Raw genomic sequence first — 23,177 nt, 5'->3', positions numbered from 1 at the left:
GGCAGATTGTTCTTTGAAATGCTATCATAGAAATTGTCAGAAGGATCCTTGATTCGCTGCCCCACAAATCCGTCAAATTGTGTTTTGCCAGTGTCCTCCATGGATCGCACTGCGGCTATCACTTCATCAGGCATGATGACCTTTGTGTCAAGCACATACAAGTCATTACTGTCTTCCGCAAACGGGTTTCCAAGTTTTTCAAAGGAACTGATTGCATTATTGAGATCTGATGCAAAGGATTTCTGGACACTAGGCAATTGTTCGTGGTGGCGGACATCAGTTTGCCTCTGTCTTTGAAACTGGTCCTCAAACTCATTCAGGATTCTGGCTATTTCTGCACCAGCTACCATCCACCGGCGAAGAGCCCCTTCATTCTCAGTAATTCCAATGACTCCACCATCACCTTTCACATAAGCGTTCTGCTGTTCGTGTATCTGATCGTGTGCCATAGCAGAGAACTTGTGTGATGACTTCTGAGTGACAAAGTTCCCCTTGACAAATTCACGATGGATATCCATGGAATCGTTTGAAAGTTCCTGAAGGTCTGTTACATGCACTGTCAACCATCTGGCGTAATGGTAATGGTCCATGGCAAACATCCACGGAATGATCGCCGTGAGAGTCTCCACATAGAGCGTGTAGTTGGCTTCCCGTTGTGATCTTATGAATGCCAAGAGAAGACACTCCAACTGCAGGACTTTATTCCAGTAGCAAAACTGGGGGTACTTTGTAGCCATCTTCTTGCTCCAAAGATCAAATGATTGTAAATCTTCAGTTTCACATGTTTTCCGGTAGTCATCGTATGCCTTTCGCTGCAGAGCGTACAACGCCGCTACTGTGACTTGGTGTGCCCATTGTGACCTCGATATTTGCGAACCTTTGTGAAGACTATCTGCTCTCCCCTCTGTTGTTACACCAGCACTGGTCATTACACTTGCCCAGCCACTCCCCTCCAGGAAGCTGCCGATCGCTTTCAACAAGGCCATCTCTACATGAAGTCCTCCCATCATCACAACAAACTTGTCTTCACCATATATACCTGGCCAAGTCCATTGAATCTTCTTTGCAATTGCATAGAGTGGTTGATCAACGGTCAGAACTGGAACTTGTCCGGGGTTTACTAGTTCTGTCGCCTGCTTGATTAAATTCATTCCATGCTTCACCATTGCCAATGTGTGAGCACTCTCGCGGAACAGAGGTAGCAGTCCTGTAATTGCAGGAGGCCGAGGAACTTCAACCTGCAGATTTGCCATGTATGCTGACCAGGAGATATTATCTTCACTCTCAAGACCTTCCTTCTCCTGCAGACTTTGTACAAACGAAAGCCACTGACTTTCTTTGTCCTGTATTCCGGAGGACACACTTGGAGTGGATGGACCTTTTGGTTTTCTTGGAATGGGATTATTAGTTGGAAATGTTTCAGGAGGCACATCACTGTAAGATGCAGGAAGGGCGGCTATGGTTTTGGAGCGCTGTTTGTTCTCATTCTCAGTGACATTCTCATGATTTCGAATGCTGCCACTTTTGTCATGTGAAACATGTTGTGTCAGTGATAACGCGGTTCCATGAAATGAACTTTGTGCTGATGCTGATGATGGGTTGTGATCTATGTTGTCTAGGTTGCCTGTTGTGAATATTCCACTTCGCAATTTTGTTGGACACACAACGCCGTCATGTTTGTATATTTCTATGACTCTGTTGGCCTCATCTGTGGATACCTCCAGTATGCGATCATAGGAAACACACAAACCATGTTGAAAAAGAACGTCAACGAGATCCCATTTCCTTGTTTTGCTATGAATGAGAAGACCCAGGTAAAGTGGCAGTGATGTTTCACGTTTCAAATTGTGACGTACTGCTGTAGTTTCCAACCTTCCTCGTTTCATAGTGTTGAATGTTACAAGTTGAGTTAAGGATTGCACAGAGACGCCTCCCTTGTTGTTTGCGTTTTGTTTTTGTATGTTTGTACCAGCAAGAATCATTTCCATCAACGCTGCCAATGATGGTGGTGAGTTGTTATATGATTCGTTAACTAGGGATCCATTGAATTGGTATTGCTTTTGCAAAATATCTTTGCGCACAATCTGGGCAGCTCTCATGAGAATGACCGCGTCGTTGTCAGAGCTTTGTCTACAAGCATGCAATAAAGCTTCACCAATGTCCTCTTTGAATGACAGTGCCACTTCATGGTTGCTCTTATGTGCCTCAAGTTGCGGAAGGTGTCTGAGAAGCTTGTCCTTAAGGTGAGTTGAATTAATCCTCTTTGAGATATCACCTCCCAGTTGTGCCAGACGTTCTGTATAAAGCTTTGTGAGATCGGCTAACTTGAAAGTGTAACTGTCATCTGTACACTTCATTTCTTCCAAATAGGCTATCAATTCGGCCAAAGCTACTGATTCTGGTGGCATATTTTCATTTGAACTGGCTTCCTCATTCTTTCTTACAAATGATCTGTATCGAGTGTGGAGAACAGTCATGCACTTCTTGTGATAAACAGCATCTGATGCCGTCATATCACCTACAGACAATCTAGCCAGGAGTTTTGTATCCCTCAATTCTGTTGCCATCAATCGAACATTGGAATCTACATTTTTTGTTGCCGCTCTGTGGACTATTTCTTCATTACTGATAATGCTATCACAAAAGAAACATGTGCTAGCAGTACTCTGTTCAACGGATGGAGATTTGAAACTTGTTCTGAGTCTTTCTTAACAGGCGAGTAAGTTTCTTCACCAAGTTTAAGGTCTGAACTTTGCTTTCTTTCCCTTGATTCAGCCCTGGCCACACGAGAGCTGCTGCACTGCACATAACAGTTTTTGTGCCATTTGGCAGCATGCGCAGCTAGGGTTTCTGCAATACCGCAACCATCATCTAGTTGGGAAATGTTTATCCCGCAAGGCAAGGCACCTAAATCATTCAATGCCTTGAGATTTTGAGCAAGATTCTCGTAGACGTCTAGACACGACTGATTGCTGCCCTTACATGCATCTCTTAGTGGTTCATTTTCAGAACGTTTCTGGCAAAGAGCGCAAATGTTCCAGTCTGTTGGCATTGGAATTGTTGACGATGTTTTCTTTGATTTCGACATTGGATCTGAAAGAGAAAAAACATTAAAAAAATAAATTATTGGAATGTCATGTGAATGTTCAGTTCCGGCAGAAAGTGTTAAATTTCACATACAGGGGTATTTTGGGGCGCTGAATTTCCCAAATTTCTACTGCCTTCGACAAAATTACAAACCCATCAGTAGATTTGAGATGCAACAATTTTCCAGTTATCATAATAATGCTCAAATGATTTAACATTATGACATTACCGTACACTGTGCTATTAAAGCAATGAAAACATCGATGTTTGTCTTGGCGGCCATATTGGAATTTTAAATGGCGGCCATACCGTTTGTCAGACATTTCAAATTATTGAAATTTGAGATTTTGAGCTCAGCATGTCAACTCAGCATGTCAACATACCCTTGTGTACCAAATTTCAGCGCCACAGGTTATTTAGAACCCAAGATAGGGAATTTCAACATTTTGTCTTGGCGGCCATATTGGAATTCAAGATGGCGGCCGGTCCATTGGTTAGATCTCTTGGATCCGCCAATTTTTGAAATCAGCGCCCCAAAATACCCCTGTATGCGAAATTTCACACTTTCTGCCGGAAATGAACATCTTTTTCACATATCTGCCCCACTATCAGGCAAGAAGGAGTAATACAATGTTGATGGAATGTCTACATCCCTTTCAAAATTTTTACCTCTTGTTGCCTTATAGCCTGGAATTAAATTGCATTACATCTGATTTTTCTTTATACCTTTATTTATACATCGTAACCCACAACGTCCAAGTGAAAAACAAATTCTACAAATTTCAGAAAATTAATTAAAAATACAAAACTAGAGTATCTTGGTTGGATAAGTGTCCACCCCCCTGATTTAATAATTGGTGGAAGCACCTTTGACAGCTATTACAGATGTGAGTCTGTTGGGATGGGTCTCTACCAACTTTGCACACCTTGATTGGGCAATATTTGCCCATTCTTCTGTACAAAACTGGTCAAGCTCAGTCAAGTTGCATGCGGAGTGTTGATGGACTGCAATCTTCAAGGCATGTCACAGATTTTCAATTGGATTTAGGTCAGGGTACTCAAGGACATTCATCTTTTTGTTCCTCAGCCACTCCAGTGTAGCTTTGGCTGTGTGTTTCTGGTCATTGTCATGCTGAAATGTGAATTTCCATCCAAATTTCAACTTTCTTAGATGGCACAGGTTTTCCTCGAGGATTTTTCTGTATTTTGCTCCATCCATTTTCCCTTCTATCCTGACAAGTGCACGAGTCTCTGCTGATGAGAAACATCCCCATAACATGATGCTGCCACCACCATGCTTCGCAGTAGGGATGGTGTTCTTTGGGTGACATGCTGTGTTGGGTTTGTGCCAAACGTAACGTTTTGCATTTAAGCCAAAAAGTTCCATATTGGTTTTGTCAGAGCACAAAACTTTTTACCACATGGCTTCAGCATCTCCAGAGTGGTTTGTTGCATACCTAAAATGGGACTCGAGGTGGGCTTTTTGAGTAATGGCTTCCTTCTTGCCATCCAACCGTGCAGGCCAGACTTGTGTATTGCTTGGGATATTGTTGTCACATGCACACAGTGACCAGTCTTTGCCATAAAGACCTGTAGCTCTTTCAAAGTTGATGTTGGCCTCTCTGATCAGTCTCCTTGCTTGGTCATCCAATTTGGAGGGACGGCCTGATCTCTGCAGGGTTTTTGTGGCACCATACCCTTCCACTTCTTAATGATTGTCTTGACTCTGCTCCAAGGGATATTCAAGGCCTTTGAAATATTTTCATGCCCATCCCCTGATCTGTGCCTTTCCACAGCTTTATCCCAGAGATCTTTTGAAAGCTCCTTCGTGCTCATGGTTGAGTCTTTGCTGTGAAATGCTCTACCCAGCAGAGGAAACCTGCAGGAACAGCTGATTTTATTCTGAAATAATCAGAATCACTGAAATTTAATGCAGGTGGAGGCCAATTAACTTGGTTTGTGACTTTGAAGGTGATTGGTTGCACCTGAACTCATTTAAAATTGCAATTTTATGGGGGTGGACACTTATCAAACCAAGATATTATAGTTTTGTATTTTAAATTAATTTTCTGAAATTTGTAGAATTTGTTTTTCACTTGGAGGGTGTGGGTTACGATGTGGAAAAAGTCTGATTCGATACAATTTACTTCCAGGCTATATGGCAACAAAAAGTGGAAAAGTTTGGAAAGGGGGTGTAGACTTTCTATAGGCACTGGAAATAGAGGAAGAGATGAAACAAAAAATATATTTGAAACATTCACTGATATTTGAAAGGAAAGGAAACAATTTTCAAAAAACTAAGAAGACGATTTTTCTAAACTCTGTTGAACGTAAATCATCCACACTATTAATTATTAATGTACACTATTAATCTGCACAAACTACTTGAGTGAAATGTATATGTGAAAATAAAGTGAAATGTATTTCCCAGAAATGTACATTAGGCCATCAGCCAGACCCCCAAAATAGGGTCCATTGGTACCAAAATGAGGGAGTAAGCCTAATATTGATTTTTGGATAGGTCTTTACCCCTAGAATATGAAAATATGTGATAGCAAATTCAACCATGTAGCTAAATGGGTGTTATCACCTCATTTTCAAAATGGCCGCCAAAATGCATGTTTTTCTATTAAAAACACCATGTTTCATATTCTTGTAGGAATTTGTAACAAATAGCATTGCGTTTTGAGATGTTTAAGACTTTACAACTCTCTTAAAGTATGAAATACATCATCTGAACTGTAATCCAAGAAGATAGAATCCAATATGGCGCCCAATTTCACAAAATGGCTGCCATCATAGCAACAACTTTATGCACAAAATATGCACGAAAATAACTGGCATTCAGTAGATTTGCAAGTATACACATGGAAAAAAGTATCGCACCACCACGTATTTTCGACATAGTGGAAATGTATCAATGAATTGATACATTTCACCCATTGAAATGTATCAATGGGTGATAACGCACATTTAGCTACATCGTTGAATTTGCTATCACATATTTTCTTATTCTAGAGGTAAAAACCTTGTCAAAAATCATTATTAGCCTTACTCCCTCAATTTGGTACCGGTTGACCCCCCTAGCTGATAGCCTACATGTAGGCTGAAATGTTTTCCTTTTGTAGATCCATTATAATGGATCTATATATCATCATTATAATCATTCATTATCTATCATTATAATCATTCTATCATTATAATCTATCATTCTATCTATCATTATAAGGGATCATTATAATGGATGGATTATAATGGATGGATCATTATAATGGATCAATAATTATTGGCTTTTGTCATATGACATCACATCGCCTTACATTACCCAGTATAATGCACATTTCCACACTGCTATCTGTTTTGAATTCGTTTAAAAACTGCAGCAACATTTAACATCTGCAGTGCCAAGAATTCCAAGTTAAACCCAATCGATGTGATGTCGACAAACACTTCCTAAGGGCAAGTCTCAAAAGCCCACAATTCGCCATCAAGCATGCGCTTGGTCTGAATGTGGAATGGTCGGCGCAATATTACTGCTGATACACGACATGACCAAAAGTATGCGGACACCCTCTCTAATTAGTGGATTCGGCTGTTTCAGCCACACCCACTGCTGACAGGTAGATATAATCAAGCACACAGCCATGCAATCTCCATAGACAAACAATGGCAGTAGAATGGGCCATACTGAAGAGCTCAGTGACTTTCAACGTGGCACCGTCATGGGATACCACCTTTCCAACAGGTCAGTTCATCAAATTTCTGCCCTGCTGGAGCTGCCTCGGTCAACTGTAAGTGCTGTTATTGTGAAGTGGAAACGTCTAAGAGCAACAACAGCTCAGCCGCCAAGTGGTAGGCCACACAAGCTCACAGAATGGGACCGCCGAGTGCTGAAGCGCACAGTGCATAAAATAGCCTGTCCTCGGTTGCAACACTCACTACCGAGTTACAAACTGCCTCTGGAAGCAACGTCAGCACAAGAACTGTTCATAGAGAACTTCATGAAATGGGTTTCCATGGCCGAGCAGCTCACACAAGCCTAAGACCACCATGCACAATGCCGAACGTCAGCTGGTGTGGTGTAAAGCTCACCGCCATTGGACTCTGGAGCAGTGGAAACACATTCTCTGGAGTGATGAATCACGCTTCACCATCTGGCAGTCCGACGGACGAATCTGGGTTTGGCGGATGCCAAGAGAACGCTACCTGCCTGAATGCATTGTGCCAACTGTAAAGTTTGGTGGAGGAGGAATAATTGTCTTGGGCTGTTTTTCATGATTCGGGTTAGGCCCCTTAGTTCCACTGAAGGGAAATCCTAATGCTACAGCATTTAATGATATTCTAGAATCTAGATGATTGTGTACTTACAACTTTGTGGCAACAGATTGGGGAAGGCCCTTACCTGTTTCAGCATGACAATGCCCCCGTGCACAAAGCGAGGTCCATACATAAATGCTTTGGAGAAATCGGTTTTGAAGAACTTGACTGGCCTGCACAGAGCCCTGACCTCAACCCCATCAAACACCTTTGGGATGAATTGGAACACCGACTGCGAGCCAGGCCTTATCACCCAACATCAGTGCCCGACCTCACTCATGCTCTTGTGGCTGAATGGAAGCAAATCCCCACAGCAATGTTACAACATCTAATGGAAAGCCTTCCCAGAAGAGTAGAAGCTGTTATGGCAGCAAACAGGGGACCAACTCCTTATTAATGCCCATGATTTTAGAATGAGATGTCTGGGTGTCTACATACTTTTGGTCATGTAGTGTATCTCCCATACAGTGACACCAGAATATAACTTGACCATCATCATTGCTGTTAGCTAACCCTAACCATAACAGCATGTGACTGCTGGTTGTTGTATATCCCCAGACAGTTCTCTGGAACAAGCCCATGGCACGGAGACAGCCGATAGATCTCCCAGGAGCAACCCAGAAACCCCCACATCCAGGATTATGTACCATTGCCTTCATGACGTCAGGGCCATGACAGAGTTAAAGAGAGAGAAGAGAGGAACAAGAGGGAAAGGGTCGGTCCATTGGGACCGATCGGCACTCTGACTGTGACCATGCAGCCCTGACAAATCCCGGCAGCAGGGAAGAATGGGGAAGATTTGGCCCCCGACTTGCATTGGTGGGGTAGAACCACCACGAAGAGGCGTCCTCTATAGTTGTCTTGGCTGCTGGTTTACATAATTGCTGTGCCACTGATGCAGTGCCCCCTGAAGGTTAGAGCGTGAATTTTACCAGGGCGCAGGCGACAGCTCGTCTGTTCTTTACGAAGGTCATCGCAGAATCTTTAAAGCCCACCAACTAATGCTGGCAGGCAGGAGACCCAGCTTGAAGTCCATCCACATTGATAAATCGCCCTTCCTGCAAAATACCAGATGACAGTTTATAGTAGGGTTAACATTCGAATGCAGGCAGCTACGCAGCTCTAGAGTCAGGTCGAGTGGTTGAGCAAATGGTGGGGTGTAATAAACCCACCGATTTCTTTTCTGATTCTGGACTTCAAGTAATGTAGTGATTATACAAGCTAATCCAAGATCCATACCCATTGGAGAAAATTTTGTTGATACATAATAATCCACAAAAGGTGTAGAGCATTGTTGGTATCTGCATGGATGACTCAACGCAAGTTTAATGCTTTAAGGCATCGATTTGAGTAGAGTAAGGTTAGTCGTAACAGGATGCACTATAATAGGTGGTTATTTACATGAATGAGTGGTTACATCAATTAGTTGCATTTCAAGTGACTAACAGTGCTTCGTCATTTTAATAAAGGTTTTCCAAATAGAGTTGAGAAGTCAAAAATTTATAAACACAAGTGAACTATCAAATATATATATATATATATATATATATATATATATATATATATATATATATATATATATATATATATATATATATATATATATTGTAACGAATTTGAGAAGTGTAACGGTTTTGAAAAGTGTAACAATTTTGGAGAAAGTGTAACGAATGTGAAAAGTATGGTTTTGTTGTGTGTAACACCCTCGTAATGTAAATAATGGTCGCAGCCGTCCTCCTAGTTAATTCCATGAAACTTACACACAGGCCACGATATATCTTTTTAAATAGTTTATTTCCTTATTCTATGTAGGCTAAATATGTGTTTCCCACTAGATTGACTCTGCATTGCATCAAACGAAATAAAGCGTAGGCCCCTCCGATGATCCATGGCAGCTCAAGTGCCAGGGATTCCCCCACTTGAGCTTTCACAGCAAACGTTTATTGCAGTACTGAACTGCTGTGCAACGTGACGGCGCAGTACCTGCAGCTGCTGACCGGTTTTCGCCATTTGCGGCCATTACGAACAAGGGGAGTGGCTAGAGAAGACGGGTCGCCCCCTCGTCATAGGGGGGAGGAGTAAGTCGGCCCCGCTCATCCAACCCAGAACAAGGGGTTTGGCTAAGAGAGGGCAGAGCGGGAACCCCCGAGAAAGTGCGCGAAGGTTCGGTGAGAAAACCAATATAAGTCGCCGCGGGACGCACTCCGTCCTCTTGCTCCTCTTGCTCTTGCTCTGCCCCCGTCCTCTTGCTTGCTGTCGCTCGTTGTTGCTGGGGAGAAGGAAGACGCCTGAACGAGCAGGTGTGTGCGAGCCATCGTGCGACCAGCTGCGCTGCAGCTAAGGGGGCAGCTAAGGGGCCGCAGGCCACGAAAAGGACGCGCCAGGCAGCAATCCACGCTGGACCCTCCATTGCCTCCCAAAACAACCATCCATCCTCAAGCCATACCTGCCTGCAATATCCCCCGTGTAAGTGTGAACGTCGTCTGTCCTAATCGTTGTCCTGGGGTTAAGTAAATTGACTAGTATAAGCTAACGATTCACTGTGTGACTGCTTCTTCCATCCATTGCTTGTAACTAACTTTGATCGCTCCTTCTTTTTGCTTGTGTGTATAATAAATCCTGTTATTCCTCCGTACTCTGTCTTCTTCTCTTTTCCTTCTCTTTCGGTCGCTTTAGAGGTTTCCAAATTGAATATCTGTGGTGCGATCTGGTCAACGTTGGGGGAGTCGGGCCAATCGGGGATCCTGTAACGGTCGCGGTGGACCATCCGCTCGGCCCATAATAACATCTAAACCGCGTCCGTAACAATATATATATATATATATATATATATATATATATAAATAAATAAATAAATATTGTCGTGTAATTCCCCAAGGCGAAGACCAGGAAATCACGGACAGCAAATCGAGCGTTAATTTGAGGCATTGTTCAAACATGGACTCACGATATATATGCGTGGGAAGAAGAGAGAGGAAGAAGAAGCGGAGCTATTACCTGACACGATCCCCGAGCAGTCTTCAAACCTGCAGGAAATAAACTCAACGAACACATAATTTAGAATAACAGGGAAAATAATAAAAGGGTTTATTTACAATGGATGCCAGGACAAGAAAACGCGACGATAAAACTAAAACCTAAGTCGTGCTTTCGGCTAGTACCCGGCGTTGCCCGAGTTCTTTTTGAATGAATTTACTACTATAATTCAGCTTTTATTCGTGGCCATAGAAGATTGACTACTATAATTCAGCTCAACTTTTAATTGCGAAATGGGCCCAGCCCGGCCGAGGCGGCCTCAACTGGCCTCGCCACCTCGCCTATAACCCTCCCGGAGCCCGTCCTGGCATTTTTAGTTCTTTGAATGAATTTACTACTATAATTCAGCTTTTACTCGCGGCCGTAGAAGATTGACTTCTCTAATTCTGCTCAGCTTTTAATTGCGAAATGGGCCCAGCCTGGCTGAGGCAACCTCGACCGGCCTCGCCACCGAGCCGATAAGCCCGGCTGAGGCAACCTCGACCGGCCTCGCCACCGAGCCGATAACCTTCCCGGGGCCCGTCCCGACATTTTTTGTTTTAGAGGTATCCTCTTATCTTTCACCATTCAGGAGATTAGCGCGTGCAGACAAACAAACAAAAACTTTCTTTTATATGTACAGAATAGATAAGCGAACTGTCCATTTGTTTGTTTGTTTGTGAACCTACTCCTCTGAGCTCCGAACGTTAATCGGCATTAAACTTTATAGGATAACATCTTTTACCACTCTGTAACTAAATAGGGGTTATAAAACAGTTATTTTCTCACAATTCATAACTTAAAACCATCCGAGCCGCCACCCGTCACCATGATCTCTGAGGGTCGATCCACATATTACAAATCTTCATAAAAAGCCCAATTCTTATCGGATTTCAACAGGGATATCGATATGATTAGTTTGATGGTGAGCTCCGATCACACCATGAAATGTTTAAAAAAAATCTTTTTAACATATGTGGACATATCAATATTTGATCTTCATTTGAACAGTATCTATAGATAAAGGTGATCTAATCGAACAAAAAACAATGAGAAATTGACTTTGCAATAATTTATTCAACAAAAAATGAACAGAGATGCCATTTCCTTCTGTGGAAAAAGTAAGTACACCCTTGGCTCGAATAGGTGGTATTGCCCCATTTGGCAGAAACAACCTCAAGTAGGCGTTTCTTATAACTGTCTACCAGTCTCTGACATCGACTGGGAGAAATTTTTGCCCACTCCTCCATGCAGAATTCTTTCAGCTGTGCGATGTTTGAGGGGTTTCTTGCATGCACAGCTCGTTTCAAATCCCCCCACAACATATCGATGGGATTTAGATCCGGGCTTTGACTTGGCCATTCGAGAACCCTCCATTTCTTTTCAGCCATTCCTTGGTGGATTTACTGGTATATTTAGGGTCATTGTCATGATGCAAGGTCCACCTTCGGTTGAGCTTCAACTTTCCGACAGATGGACTCACATTATCCTCAAGCACCCTTTGGCACAATGAAGAATTCATAGTGGATTCTATGATGGTGAGCTGCCCAGGCCCTGATGCAGCAAAGCTGCCCCAAACCATAATATTTCCACCACCATGCTTTACAGTTGGTATTAGGTTCTTGTGGTGAAATGCTGTCTTTGGTTTTCGCCAAACACGTCTTCTGGTACTGTGTCCAAATTGCTCTACCTTTGACTCATCTGTCAGGGCACATTGTTCCAGAAGTGCTGGTCTTTGCCTAGGTGTTCATTGGCAAACTTTAGTCTTGCCCTGATGTTCTTTCTGGACAGCAAAGGTTTCCTCGTGGCACACCTCCCATGTAGATCAAATTTGTGCAGCCTCTTTCTGATGGTAGACTCGTGCACTTTGACTTCAACAGTGGCAAGAGTTACCTTTAGGTCCCGTGATGACATTCTGGGGTTCTTTGAGACTTCTTTCAGCATTTTGCGGTCTGCTCTCGGGCTGAACTTGCTGGGGCGACCTGGCCTGAACAAGTTGGCAGTTGTTTGGAATCTCCTCCACTTGTAGATGATCTTCCGGACAGTCGAATGATTGATTTCAAATTGTTTGGAGATCTTTTTAAATCCCTTCCCCGACTCGTAGGCATCTATAACCTTCTTTCTGAAGGCCTCGGAGAGCGCTTTTGATATAGGCATGGTGACACCACACACTTCAACAACAAAAAGCAAACCAAACTAAATATCTGAGGTTTAAATAAGACAGGTTCCTCCAAGATCCTCTCTAACGATGTTCTAATCATTTGCACCTGAGCTGGTGCACCTGATTCTAATTTTAGGTATTTGAAGTAGTGATAAATGTAGGGGTGTACTTACTTTTTCCACATGCGAAATTTGCATTTATGTTATTTAAATTATTCAATGGACTACAAAATGTAAATGTTGCATGATATTTGTTATATTATATCACCTTTATCTGTCAATATTGTTGAAATGAAGATCAAATAGCTGTATGTTGAAATATGTTGAAAAAGTACAAACTTTACATGGGGTGTACCTACTTTTTCATGTGACTGTACCTGAAAATGGGTTTTATACCGTGATGAGGAGGTCATTTGCCCTGTTATTGTCGTGTTGCACTCCCAAGTTTATTTATGAAACCGAGGTAATTTCTTTACTACACCTTCACTCCTTTACACCCCTTAGACCCTTTCCACCCCTTAGACCCTTTCCACCCATTATATCCCTTTACACTCCTTTAGACCCCTTTGACCCTTTACACCCCTTTGATCCCTTACACCCCCTTCGTAACCTTTGACCCTTTACACCCCTTAGACCTCTTTAGACCCTTCACACCCCTTAGACTTTTAAAACCCCTTAGACCTATTTCGACCCTTTAAACCCCTTAGACTCCGTTCGACCGTTTACACCCCTTAGACCCCTTCACATCCCTTAGACCTTTTACACCCCTTAGACCTTTTACGCCCTTTAGAGTTTAGACCCTTTCATACCTATTTCGACCCTTTTGAGAAAAAAATGCACCTTTTGAGAAAAAAAATATGCACCTTTTGACACTTTTCAGACCTATTGACTTAAGACACTTTGGCCAATTTAAGAGCATTTGGACACTTTTGACCCCTTTTGCCCTTTCGTCCTTCGACACCTTTATACCCCATTTGGCGCTTTTAAGATCCTTGATTCTTTAAACACTTTAGACCCCTTTATGACAAAAAAAACAAAAAAAACTTTAGACCCCTTAGATAATTATTGGAAAACATTTCCTCCCAAAATCGGATTTGACAATCTTTTCCGTGCACTATTCGCATCACATCACAAGTTGCGATGATGAATCTAAACTGATATCTCAATGTGAAACTGATGTTGAAACGAAACTGAAACTACTGATCTATGGATCATCAAATGGGAAACCAGAATGAAATGCTGTGGGAAATTGCTGAAAGCAAAGCTATGGGGAATATAGAGAGAGGGGGAAGGTCAGAGCTGAAGAAACGATATGGAGAGGGATTGGTGCCTGGAGGTGGTCAATTGGTATGGAAAGAACTTTGGTGATCTTCCATCAGGCTGTAGGCCCAAAACATGCCTAAACCCGTTTCCCAGCTGAGCTTTCATAATATCACCTTCACTCCCGAGTAGTACTTCGGAGGTACAACAAGCATGGATTGGAAATCTTAGCTGCTAGAAAGGAACGAGGTTGTCGAGGTTACCAGCTGCACCCATTGCGACATTTGCTGACTGAATATTTACACTGAACTCCCGTTTCTATCAATACACGCTCCAAATGAAATTGCCTATTTCAGGTGAGACATTTATGCACCCCCCATCATTGAGGGGTACCTTTACAAGTATTCAATAATACGCTTCTTCAGCAACACAATAAAAAAAAAATGCAAATAGCAGCCTGTCTATCATACTGCCTTGAGAAAAGGTCCTGTATAAAGATTATCCATCCTTACACAGCGAAACAACTTATTGTGGAATGCATCTTGATGTATCTGTGCAGAATAACACGAGCAATACGCTGCGAACCTGCTACAGATACCTTGACCAGACGAGCCGAAGCTTTGCTGCAGTAATTCGAGCTCTGGATGGTGAATTGAGGTGAGCATGCATTGTCATCTTTCCTTTTCTGCCCTTCTTCCTCCCGATCAGTCTTATATTAAAATTCTTGCTGGTTCGTATGCAGCCAATGGCTGCTGGTAGCATCATTGCTGGGAGCACGACTGTACTGCAGATGCAGTGCCCTCTGTTGCCAGTCATCTGGTACTCATTTTTGCCAACCTCGGAAGGATGACAGGCTGAGTGAACCCACCTGGTGTTAATTCAATGGCACGACAGGGGCTCAAACTTACGACCCTACTTTCTTAAGCCAATCACCTCAACCGTTAAACCAACACCAGGCTTGAGCTAAAATTGTATCCCGTAAGCCCTTGAAAACCGAGTCTTAGAGATGTTAGGGTTAGTGATGATATATTTTGACGAGATGGCATCCATAAAAATCCAACAACTGAAAGCATGAAAGGAAGAAATTATATCGAAATAAGCAAAATGTTTGTCATCTGTCAATGAATCACAATGGTTTCAAACGAAATTAATTGCATTTCCATTGTTGATTAATACTTAATATACATACTAGTATCAGGATCCAGATCTTCACAAAAATCTAATATGTTGAATCTTGTCACACAAACAAATGTCATTGATTTATCACACATACAGTAGATAGTCAATGACAGCTCAATAACTGAGATAGATAGTCAATGACAGCTCAATAACTGAGATTGATAGTAAACGACAGCTCAGTTAATGAGATTGATAGTCAATGACAGCCCAGTTAATGAGATTGATAGTAAACGACAGCTCAGTTAATGATAATGATAGTCAATGACAGCCCAGTTAATGAGATTGATAGTAAACGACAGCTCAGTTAATGATAATGATAGTCAATGACAGCCCAGTTAATGAGATTGATAGTAAACGACAGCTCAGTTAATGAGATTGATAGTCAATGACAGCCCAGTTAATGAGATTGATAGTAAACGACAGCTCAGTTAATGATAATGATAGTCAATGACAGCCCAGTTAATGAGATTAATAGTAAACGACAGCTCAGTTAATGATAATGATAGTCAATGACAGCCCAGTTAATGAGATTGATAGTCAATGACAGCCCAGTTAATGAGATTGATAGTCAATGACAGCCCAGTTAATGAGATTGATAGTCAATGACAGCTCAGTTAATGAGATTGATAGTAAACGACAGCTCAGTTAATGATAATGATAGTCAATGACAGCCCAGTTAATGAGATTAATAGTAAACGACAGCTCAGTTAATGATAATGATAGTCAATGACAGCCCAGTTAATGAGATTGATAGTCAATGACAGCCCAGTTAATGAGATTGATATAGTCAATGACAGCCCAGTTAATGAGATTGATAGTCAATGACAGCCCAGTTAATGAGATTGATAGTCAATGACAGCTCAGTTAATGAGATTGATAGTAAACGACAGCTCAGTTAATGATAATGATAGTCAATGACAGCCCAGTTAATGAGATTAATAGTAAACGACAGCTCAGTTAATGATAATGATAGTCAATGACAGCCCAGTTAATGAGATTGATTAGTCAATGACAGCCCAGTTAATGAGATTGATAGTCAATGACAGCCCAGTTAATGAGATTGATAGTCAATGACAGCTCAGTTAATGAGATTGATAGTAAACGACAGCTCAGTTAATGATAATGATAGTCAATGACAGCCCAGTTAATGAGATTAATAGTAAACGACAGCTCAGTTAATGATAATGATAGTCAATGACAGCCCAGTTAATGAGATTGATAGTCAATGACAGCCCAGTTAATGAGATTGATAGTCAATGACAGCTCAGTTAATGAGATTGATAGTAAACGACAGCTCAGTTAATGATAATGATAGTCAATGACAGCCCAGTTAATGAGATTAATAGTAAACGACAGCTCAGTTAATGATAATGATAGTCAATGACAGCTCAGTTAATGAGATTGATAGTCAATGACAGCCCAGTTAATGAGATTGATAGTCAATGACAGCCCAGTTAATGAGATTGATAGTAAACGACAGCTCAGTTAATGATAATGATAGTCAATGACAGCCCAGTTAATGAGATTAATAGTAAACGACAGCTCAGTTAATGATAATGATAGTCAATGACAGCCCAGTTAATGAGATTGATAGTCAATGACAGCCCAGTTAATGAGATTGATAGTCAATGACAGCTCAGTTAATGATAATAATAGTCAATGACAGCCCAGTTAATGAGATTGATAGTCAATGACCGCTCAGTTAATGAGATTGATAGTCAATGACAGCCCAGTTAATGAGATTGATAGTCAATGACAGCCCAGTTAATGAGATTGATAGTCAATGACAGCCCAGTTTATGAGATTGATAGTCAATGACAGCCCAGTTAATGAGATTGATAGTCAATGACAGCCCAGTTTATGAGATTGATAGTCAATGACCGCTCAGTTAATGAGATTGATAGTCAATGACAGCCCAGTTTATGAGATTGATAGTCAATGACAGCCGAGTTAATAAGATTGATAGTCAATGACAGCCCAGTTAATGAGATTGATAGTCAATGACAGCCGAGTTAATAAGATTGATAGTCAATGACCGCTCAGTTTATGAGATTGATAGTCAATGACAGCCGAGTTAATAAGATTGATAGTCAATGACAGCCCAGTTAATGAGATTGATAGTCAATGACCGCTCAGTTAATGAGATTGATAGTCAATGACAGCCGAGTTAATAAGATTGATAGTCAATGACAGCCCAGTTAATGAGATTGATAGTCAATGACCGCTCAGTTAATGAGATTGATAGTCAATGACAGCCCAGTTAATGAGATTGATAGTCAATGACAGCCCAGTTTATGAGATTGATAGTCAATGACAGCCCAGTTAATGAGATTGATAGTCAATGACAGCTCAGTTAATGAGATTGATAGTCAATGACAGCCCAGTTAATGAGATTGATAGTCAATGACAGCCCAGTTAATGAGATTGATAGTCAATGACAGCCCAGTTAATGAGATTGATAGTCAATGACAGCCCAGTTAATGAGATTGATAGTCAATGACAGATCAGTTAATGAGATTGATAGTCAATGACAGCCCAGTTAATGAGATTGATAGTCAATGACAGCCCAGTTTATGAGATTGATAGTCAATGACAGCCCAGTTAATGAGATTGATAGTCAATGACAGCCCAGTTAATGAGATTGATAGTCAATGACAGCTCAGTTAATGAGATTGATAGTCAATGACAGCTCAGTTAATGAGAATGATAGTCAATGACAGCCCAGTTAATGAGATTGATAGTCAATGACCGCTCAGTTAATGAGATTGATAGTCAATAACAGCCCAGTTAATGAGATTGATAGTCAATGACAGCCCAGTTAATGAGATTGATAGTCAATGACAGCTCAGTTAATGAGATTGATAGTCAATGACAGCCCAGTTAATGAGATTGATAGTCAATGACAGCCCAGTTAATGATAATGATAGTCAATGACAGCCCAGTTAATGAGATTGATAGTCAATGACAGCCCAGTTAATGATAATGATAGTCAATGACAGCCCAGTTAATGAGATTGATAGTCAATGACAGCCCAGTTAATGAGATTGATAGTCAATGACCGCTCAGTTAATGAGATTGATAGTCAATAACAGCCCAGTTAATGAGATTGATAGTCAATGACAGCCCAGTTAATGAGATTGATAGTCAATGACAGCTCAGTTAATGAGATTGATAGTCAATGACAGCCCAGTTAATGAGATTGATAGTCAATGACAGCCCAGTTAATGAGATTGATAGTCAATGACAGCCCAGTTAATGAGATTGATAGTCAATGACAGCTCAGTTAATGAGATTGATAGTCAATAACAGCCCAGTTAATGAGATTGATAGTCAATGACAGCCCAGTTAATGAGATTGATAGTCAATGACAGCCCAGTTAATGAGATTGATAGTCAATGACAGCCCAGTTAATGAGATTGATAGTCAATGACAGCCCAGTTAATGAGATTGATAGTCAATGACAGCCCAGTTAATGAGATTGATAGTCAATGACAGCTCAGTTAATGAGATTGATAGTCAATGACAGCCCAGTTAATGATAATGATAGTCAATGACAGCTCAATAACTGAGATTGATAGTAAACGACAGCTCAGTTAATGATAATGATAGTCAATGACAGCCCAGTTAATGAGATTGATAGTCAATGACAGCCCAGTTAATGAGATTGATAGTCAATGACAGCCCAGTTAATGAGATTGATAGTAAACGACAGCTCAGTTAATGATAATGATAGTCAATGACAGCCCAGTTAATGAGATTGATAGTAAACGACAGCTCAGTTAATGATAATGATAGTCAATGACAGCCCAGTTAATGAGATTGATAGTAAACGACAGCTCAGTTAATGATAATAATGATAGTCAATGACAGCCCAGTTAATGAGATTGATAGTAAACGACAGCTCAGTTAATGATAATGATAGTCAATGACAGCCCAGTTAATGAGATTGATAGTCAATGACAGCCCAGTTAATGAGATTGATAGTCAATGACAGCCCAGTTAATGAGATTGATAGTCAATGACAGCCCAGTTAATGATAATGATAGTCAATGACAGCTCAATAACTGAGATTGATAGTAAACGACAGCTCAGTTAATGATAATGATAGTCAATGACAGCCCAGTTAATGAGATTGATAGTCAATGACAGCCCAGTTAATGAGATTGATAGTCAATGACAGCCCAGTTAATGAGATTGATAGTAAACGACAGCTCAGTTAATGATAATGATAGTCAATGACAGCCCAGTTAATGAGATTGATAGTAAACGACAGCTCAGTTAATGATAATGATAGTCAATGACAGCCCAGTTAATGAGATTGATAGTAAACGACAGCTCAGTTAATGATAATGATAGTCAATGACAGCCCAGTTAATGAGATTGATAGTAAACGACAGCTCAGTTAATGAGATTGATAGTAAACGACAGCCCAGTTAATGAGATTGATAGTCAATGACAGCCCAGTTAATGATAATGATAGTCAATGACAGCCCAGTTAATAAGATTGATAGTCAATGACAGCCCAGTTAATGAGATTGATAGTCAATGACAGCCCAGTTAATGAGAATGATAGTCAATGACAGCCCAGTTAATGAGATTGATAGTAAACGACAGCCCAGTTAATGAGATTGATAGTCAATGACAGCCCAGTTAAAGAGATTGCTAGTAAACGACAGCTCAGTTAATGAGAATGATAGAGTCAATGACAGCCCAGTTAATGATAATGATAGTCAATGACAGCCCAGTTAATAAGATTGATAGTCAATGACAGCCCAGTTAATGAGATTGATAGTCAATGACAGCCCAGTTAATGAGATTGATAGTCAATGACAGCCCAGTTAATGAGATTGATAGTCAATGACAGCCCAGTTAATGAGATTGATAGTCAATGACAGCCCAGTTAATGAGATTGATAGTCAATGACAGCCCAGTTAATGAGATTGATAGTCAATGACAGCCCAGTTAATGAGATTGATAGTCAATGACAGCCCAGTTAATGATAATGATAGTCAATGACAGCCCAGTTAATGAGATTGATAGTTAATGACAGCCCAGTTAATGAGATTGATAGTCAATGACAGCCCAGTTAATGATAATGATAGTCAATAACAGCTCAGTTAATGAGATTGATAGTCAATGACAGCCCAGTTAATGATAATGATAGTCAATGACAGCCCAGTTAATGAGATTGATAGTCAATGACAGCCCAGTTAATGAGATTGATAGTCAATGACAGCCCAGTTAATGAGATTGATAGTCAATGACAGCCCAGTTAATGATAATGATAGTCAATAACAGCTCAGTTAATGAGATTGATAGTCAATGACAGCCCAGTTAATGATAATGATAGTCAATGACAGCCCAGTTAATGATAATGATAGTCAATGACAGCCCAGTTAATGAGATTGATAGTCAATGACAGCCCAGTTAATGAGATTGATAGTTAATGACAGCCCAGTTAATGAGATTGATAGTCAATGACAGCCCAGTTAATGAGATTGATAGTTAATGACAGCCCAGTTAATGAGATTGATAGTCAATGACAGCCCAGTTAATGAGATTGATAGTCAATGACAGCCCAGTTAATGAGATTGATAGTCAATGACAGCCCAGTTAATGAGATTGATAGTCAATGACAGCCCAGTTAATGAGATTGATAGTCAATGACAGCCCAGTTAATGAGATTGATAGTCAATGACAGCTCAGTCAATTATTCCCCCTTAAGCTCCTGTCAAATTTTACAAATCCTCGTTTTTTACTCTGCAATTTCCTGTTTTCTACTTTTCGGAAATGCCCTCACGTAGTTTCAAATAAATGATTAAAATAGCACCTGTGCCTTTGAATGAATTCACCTGAAAGCAAAGTCGTTCTGAAATTGACATTTCTTGTTGTGGTGAAGGGGAATCCAAGATGGCTGCACCCATGAAGATGGTTGTTGTTGATTAACCCCGCTAAATTCTGCTGGAACTGGCCTGTGGCAAAGAGATAGCAATCACTCTCCTGTGAGCGATACAGACATTCCCTACATCTACGATGTGCTCGTGCTTTCGTGGAGCCAGGACCGTGTAGTCCTCCATAATGTTGATGAAGATGGTGACTGTGGTTCTGACGCTGCTTGTGATCCCAAATATGGCGAGCATAACATGTTGGCAACAGGTCCAGCTTTTCCTTTAAGACCTTTGCAAGTGAAACGAAACTGCTCACCTGCCACCTGAGAGGGTCCCTGTCATCATCATTTTGTGTGAAGCACGTATATGGCTGGAGGGCTGCATCACTTCCTGGGAGGGCCGCTGTGCTACTCGTGCAGTGCCCCTTGTCGGTTACAGCTGGTATTTGTAATTTGTTCACGGTGCCAGCATCAGCTCACCCACTTTGCAAAATACAACACTGTCAACGTCCATCAACTAATCCTGGCAGACGGGATACCCAGGTTAACATCCTTCTGACTGATTAATCTCCCTGCATACACAACACCAGGGTGGCAGTTTATAGCTGTGCCGAGATTCGTACCAGGCCCCTGTATCTTTGCAGCTTTAATATATTTGTCCAGTGACCAGCTGGCAATGATTTACTTTTCTTTCTTTTTTTTTACACACTTGATTTGAATTAATTGTGGCATTAACGAACATTTTATAATTATATTGTATACGAGTGGGGTATGTTTACACATTGTGTAATCAATATATCAAGCCGTGTTTCGTACATTGGTACATAATAAATAGAAGCTTTATGATTATAGGCAAGCATCACCGACCTGCTCCTAGATATCAGTTTAGGTTATTTATTTACTTCTTTATTTATTTATTTTATGGACATGTTTACAGTTTTTACGTAAAAAGAAATTGAGATTTTTATATTAAAGTTTACTGTTATAGAAATTACAATTTTCAAATGCGAGATATTGATTGAGGGTTTTTTTTAGGGGCGGAAGCGTTGAGGTTTTTTTTTTTTAACCAAAATTTTCATTTGCGGATGCTTTCCGACGGTTCTGCAATTTTTCCCGGTGTACCGGCTTTGATGTCCATCGGCATGCCGAATTTCATTTTTCTACGACACCAGGAAGGTATCGAACATTAATATCTGTCTGTCAGTGGTTCGAAAGAGCTTTATGTATTAGATTTAATGCTCTCATCTACCATATAAAACACAATGTCAGTTTGTGTGTTTGTACAGATGTCTGTCCCCTTCATAAGGGTAGGTTTTAAAGCCCAATCTTTCAGCACGAATGTGTGCTCACTACGGTCATTCTTGAGGATAAAACAAACTCGAAAAAACATTTTTCCATAAAACAGTAATTATGTCTCTTCTATTGGAATTGTAGACGGTGTCTTGCAAACTGAGCCTCAAGGGCGGTGTACAGAAGAGTCTATTTAAAAAATAAATAAATACAAGGTGCAGGGAGGTGAAATTCACTGCACGTGATGGGCAACGCACATAGAGTAAAACGAGTGTTCATTTACATCCATAGGACGTCGAATAAATAAAGAAGATACAAGCACACCTGACACTAGGCCGAGGCTTCAGACTTTGGCATGCTCACGAGGCTGCACCGTCGAGTAAACTGTTCCAACCAGTCATATTTGACGGGGTTTTTACTAGTTTAATATATTCTTCATGATTATTGCAAAATGTAAAGGGAAAAATATCAAACTGCAAAATATTGCCCACTCAACTCTCAGCCGTCGTCTTTGGCCTTTGGGCTTCCACAAAGCCATAAAGATGCAAACCCGAGGACCCAGCGTCACACAAAGATAAAGACCATTGATTGATTGAACCAGGCAAGGAAGTGATCTCAACTCCTGCCTCCTATCCTGTGTTCATTTGAATGCGTGTGACATTGAGAGGAGAGTGTATGGAGGATTCTGATTTACTCATCATGGTGCTGTAGCCACGAGGATCCTGCTTACCTGCTCCAGCAACTCACACTGAAGAGATATCTTCCCTCAGCGGTTACCACTCTCATTGCATATGCAAAGTTGCTTTCATGCAAAATGAATAATATTTATGGACACAAAAGTAAATATATTGCTGCTAATTTTTTTTAACCTTTTGGTTATACTTGTGAGGAGGCAGCACCTCCGCTGCCTACCACTGTGGGTTTTCACTGCCACACTGGACCCGCCACTTGGGACCTTTACCGTTCATTAGATGTTATTAAT

General features: G+C 41.0%; 2 protein-coding genes across 3 annotated transcripts in view; one reads left to right on the top strand and one right to left on the bottom strand.

Annotated features, from left to right (window-relative positions):
• The window catches only part of FDFT1 (farnesyl-diphosphate farnesyltransferase 1), a 119,000-nt gene that overhangs the window by 14,698 nt on the left and 81,125 nt on the right, over positions 1-23,177 (top strand). For both annotated transcript variants that reach the window (XM_068124729.2, XM_068124730.2), the window contains exon 2: positions 14,399-14,496. In XM_068124729.2, coding sequence (XP_067980830.2) covers positions 14,399-14,496 — 98 coding nt within the window. The remainder of the gene's footprint in view (positions 1-14,398; positions 14,497-23,177) is intronic.
• LOC137432649 (F-box only protein 25) overlaps positions 1-23,177 on the bottom strand; it is a 742,106-nt gene that overhangs the window by 683,113 nt on the left and 35,816 nt on the right. The gene's annotated exons all lie outside the window — the stretch shown is intronic.

Source organism: Myxine glutinosa, chromosome 8 (genome assembly GCF_964187855.1).
Source record: "Myxine glutinosa chromosome 8, kmMyxGlut1.1, whole genome shotgun sequence".
In the NCBI taxonomy this organism is placed as follows: Eukaryota; Metazoa; Chordata; class Myxini; order Myxiniformes; family Myxinidae; genus Myxine; species Myxine glutinosa.
This window is presented reverse-complemented; position numbering and strand designations above follow the sequence as displayed.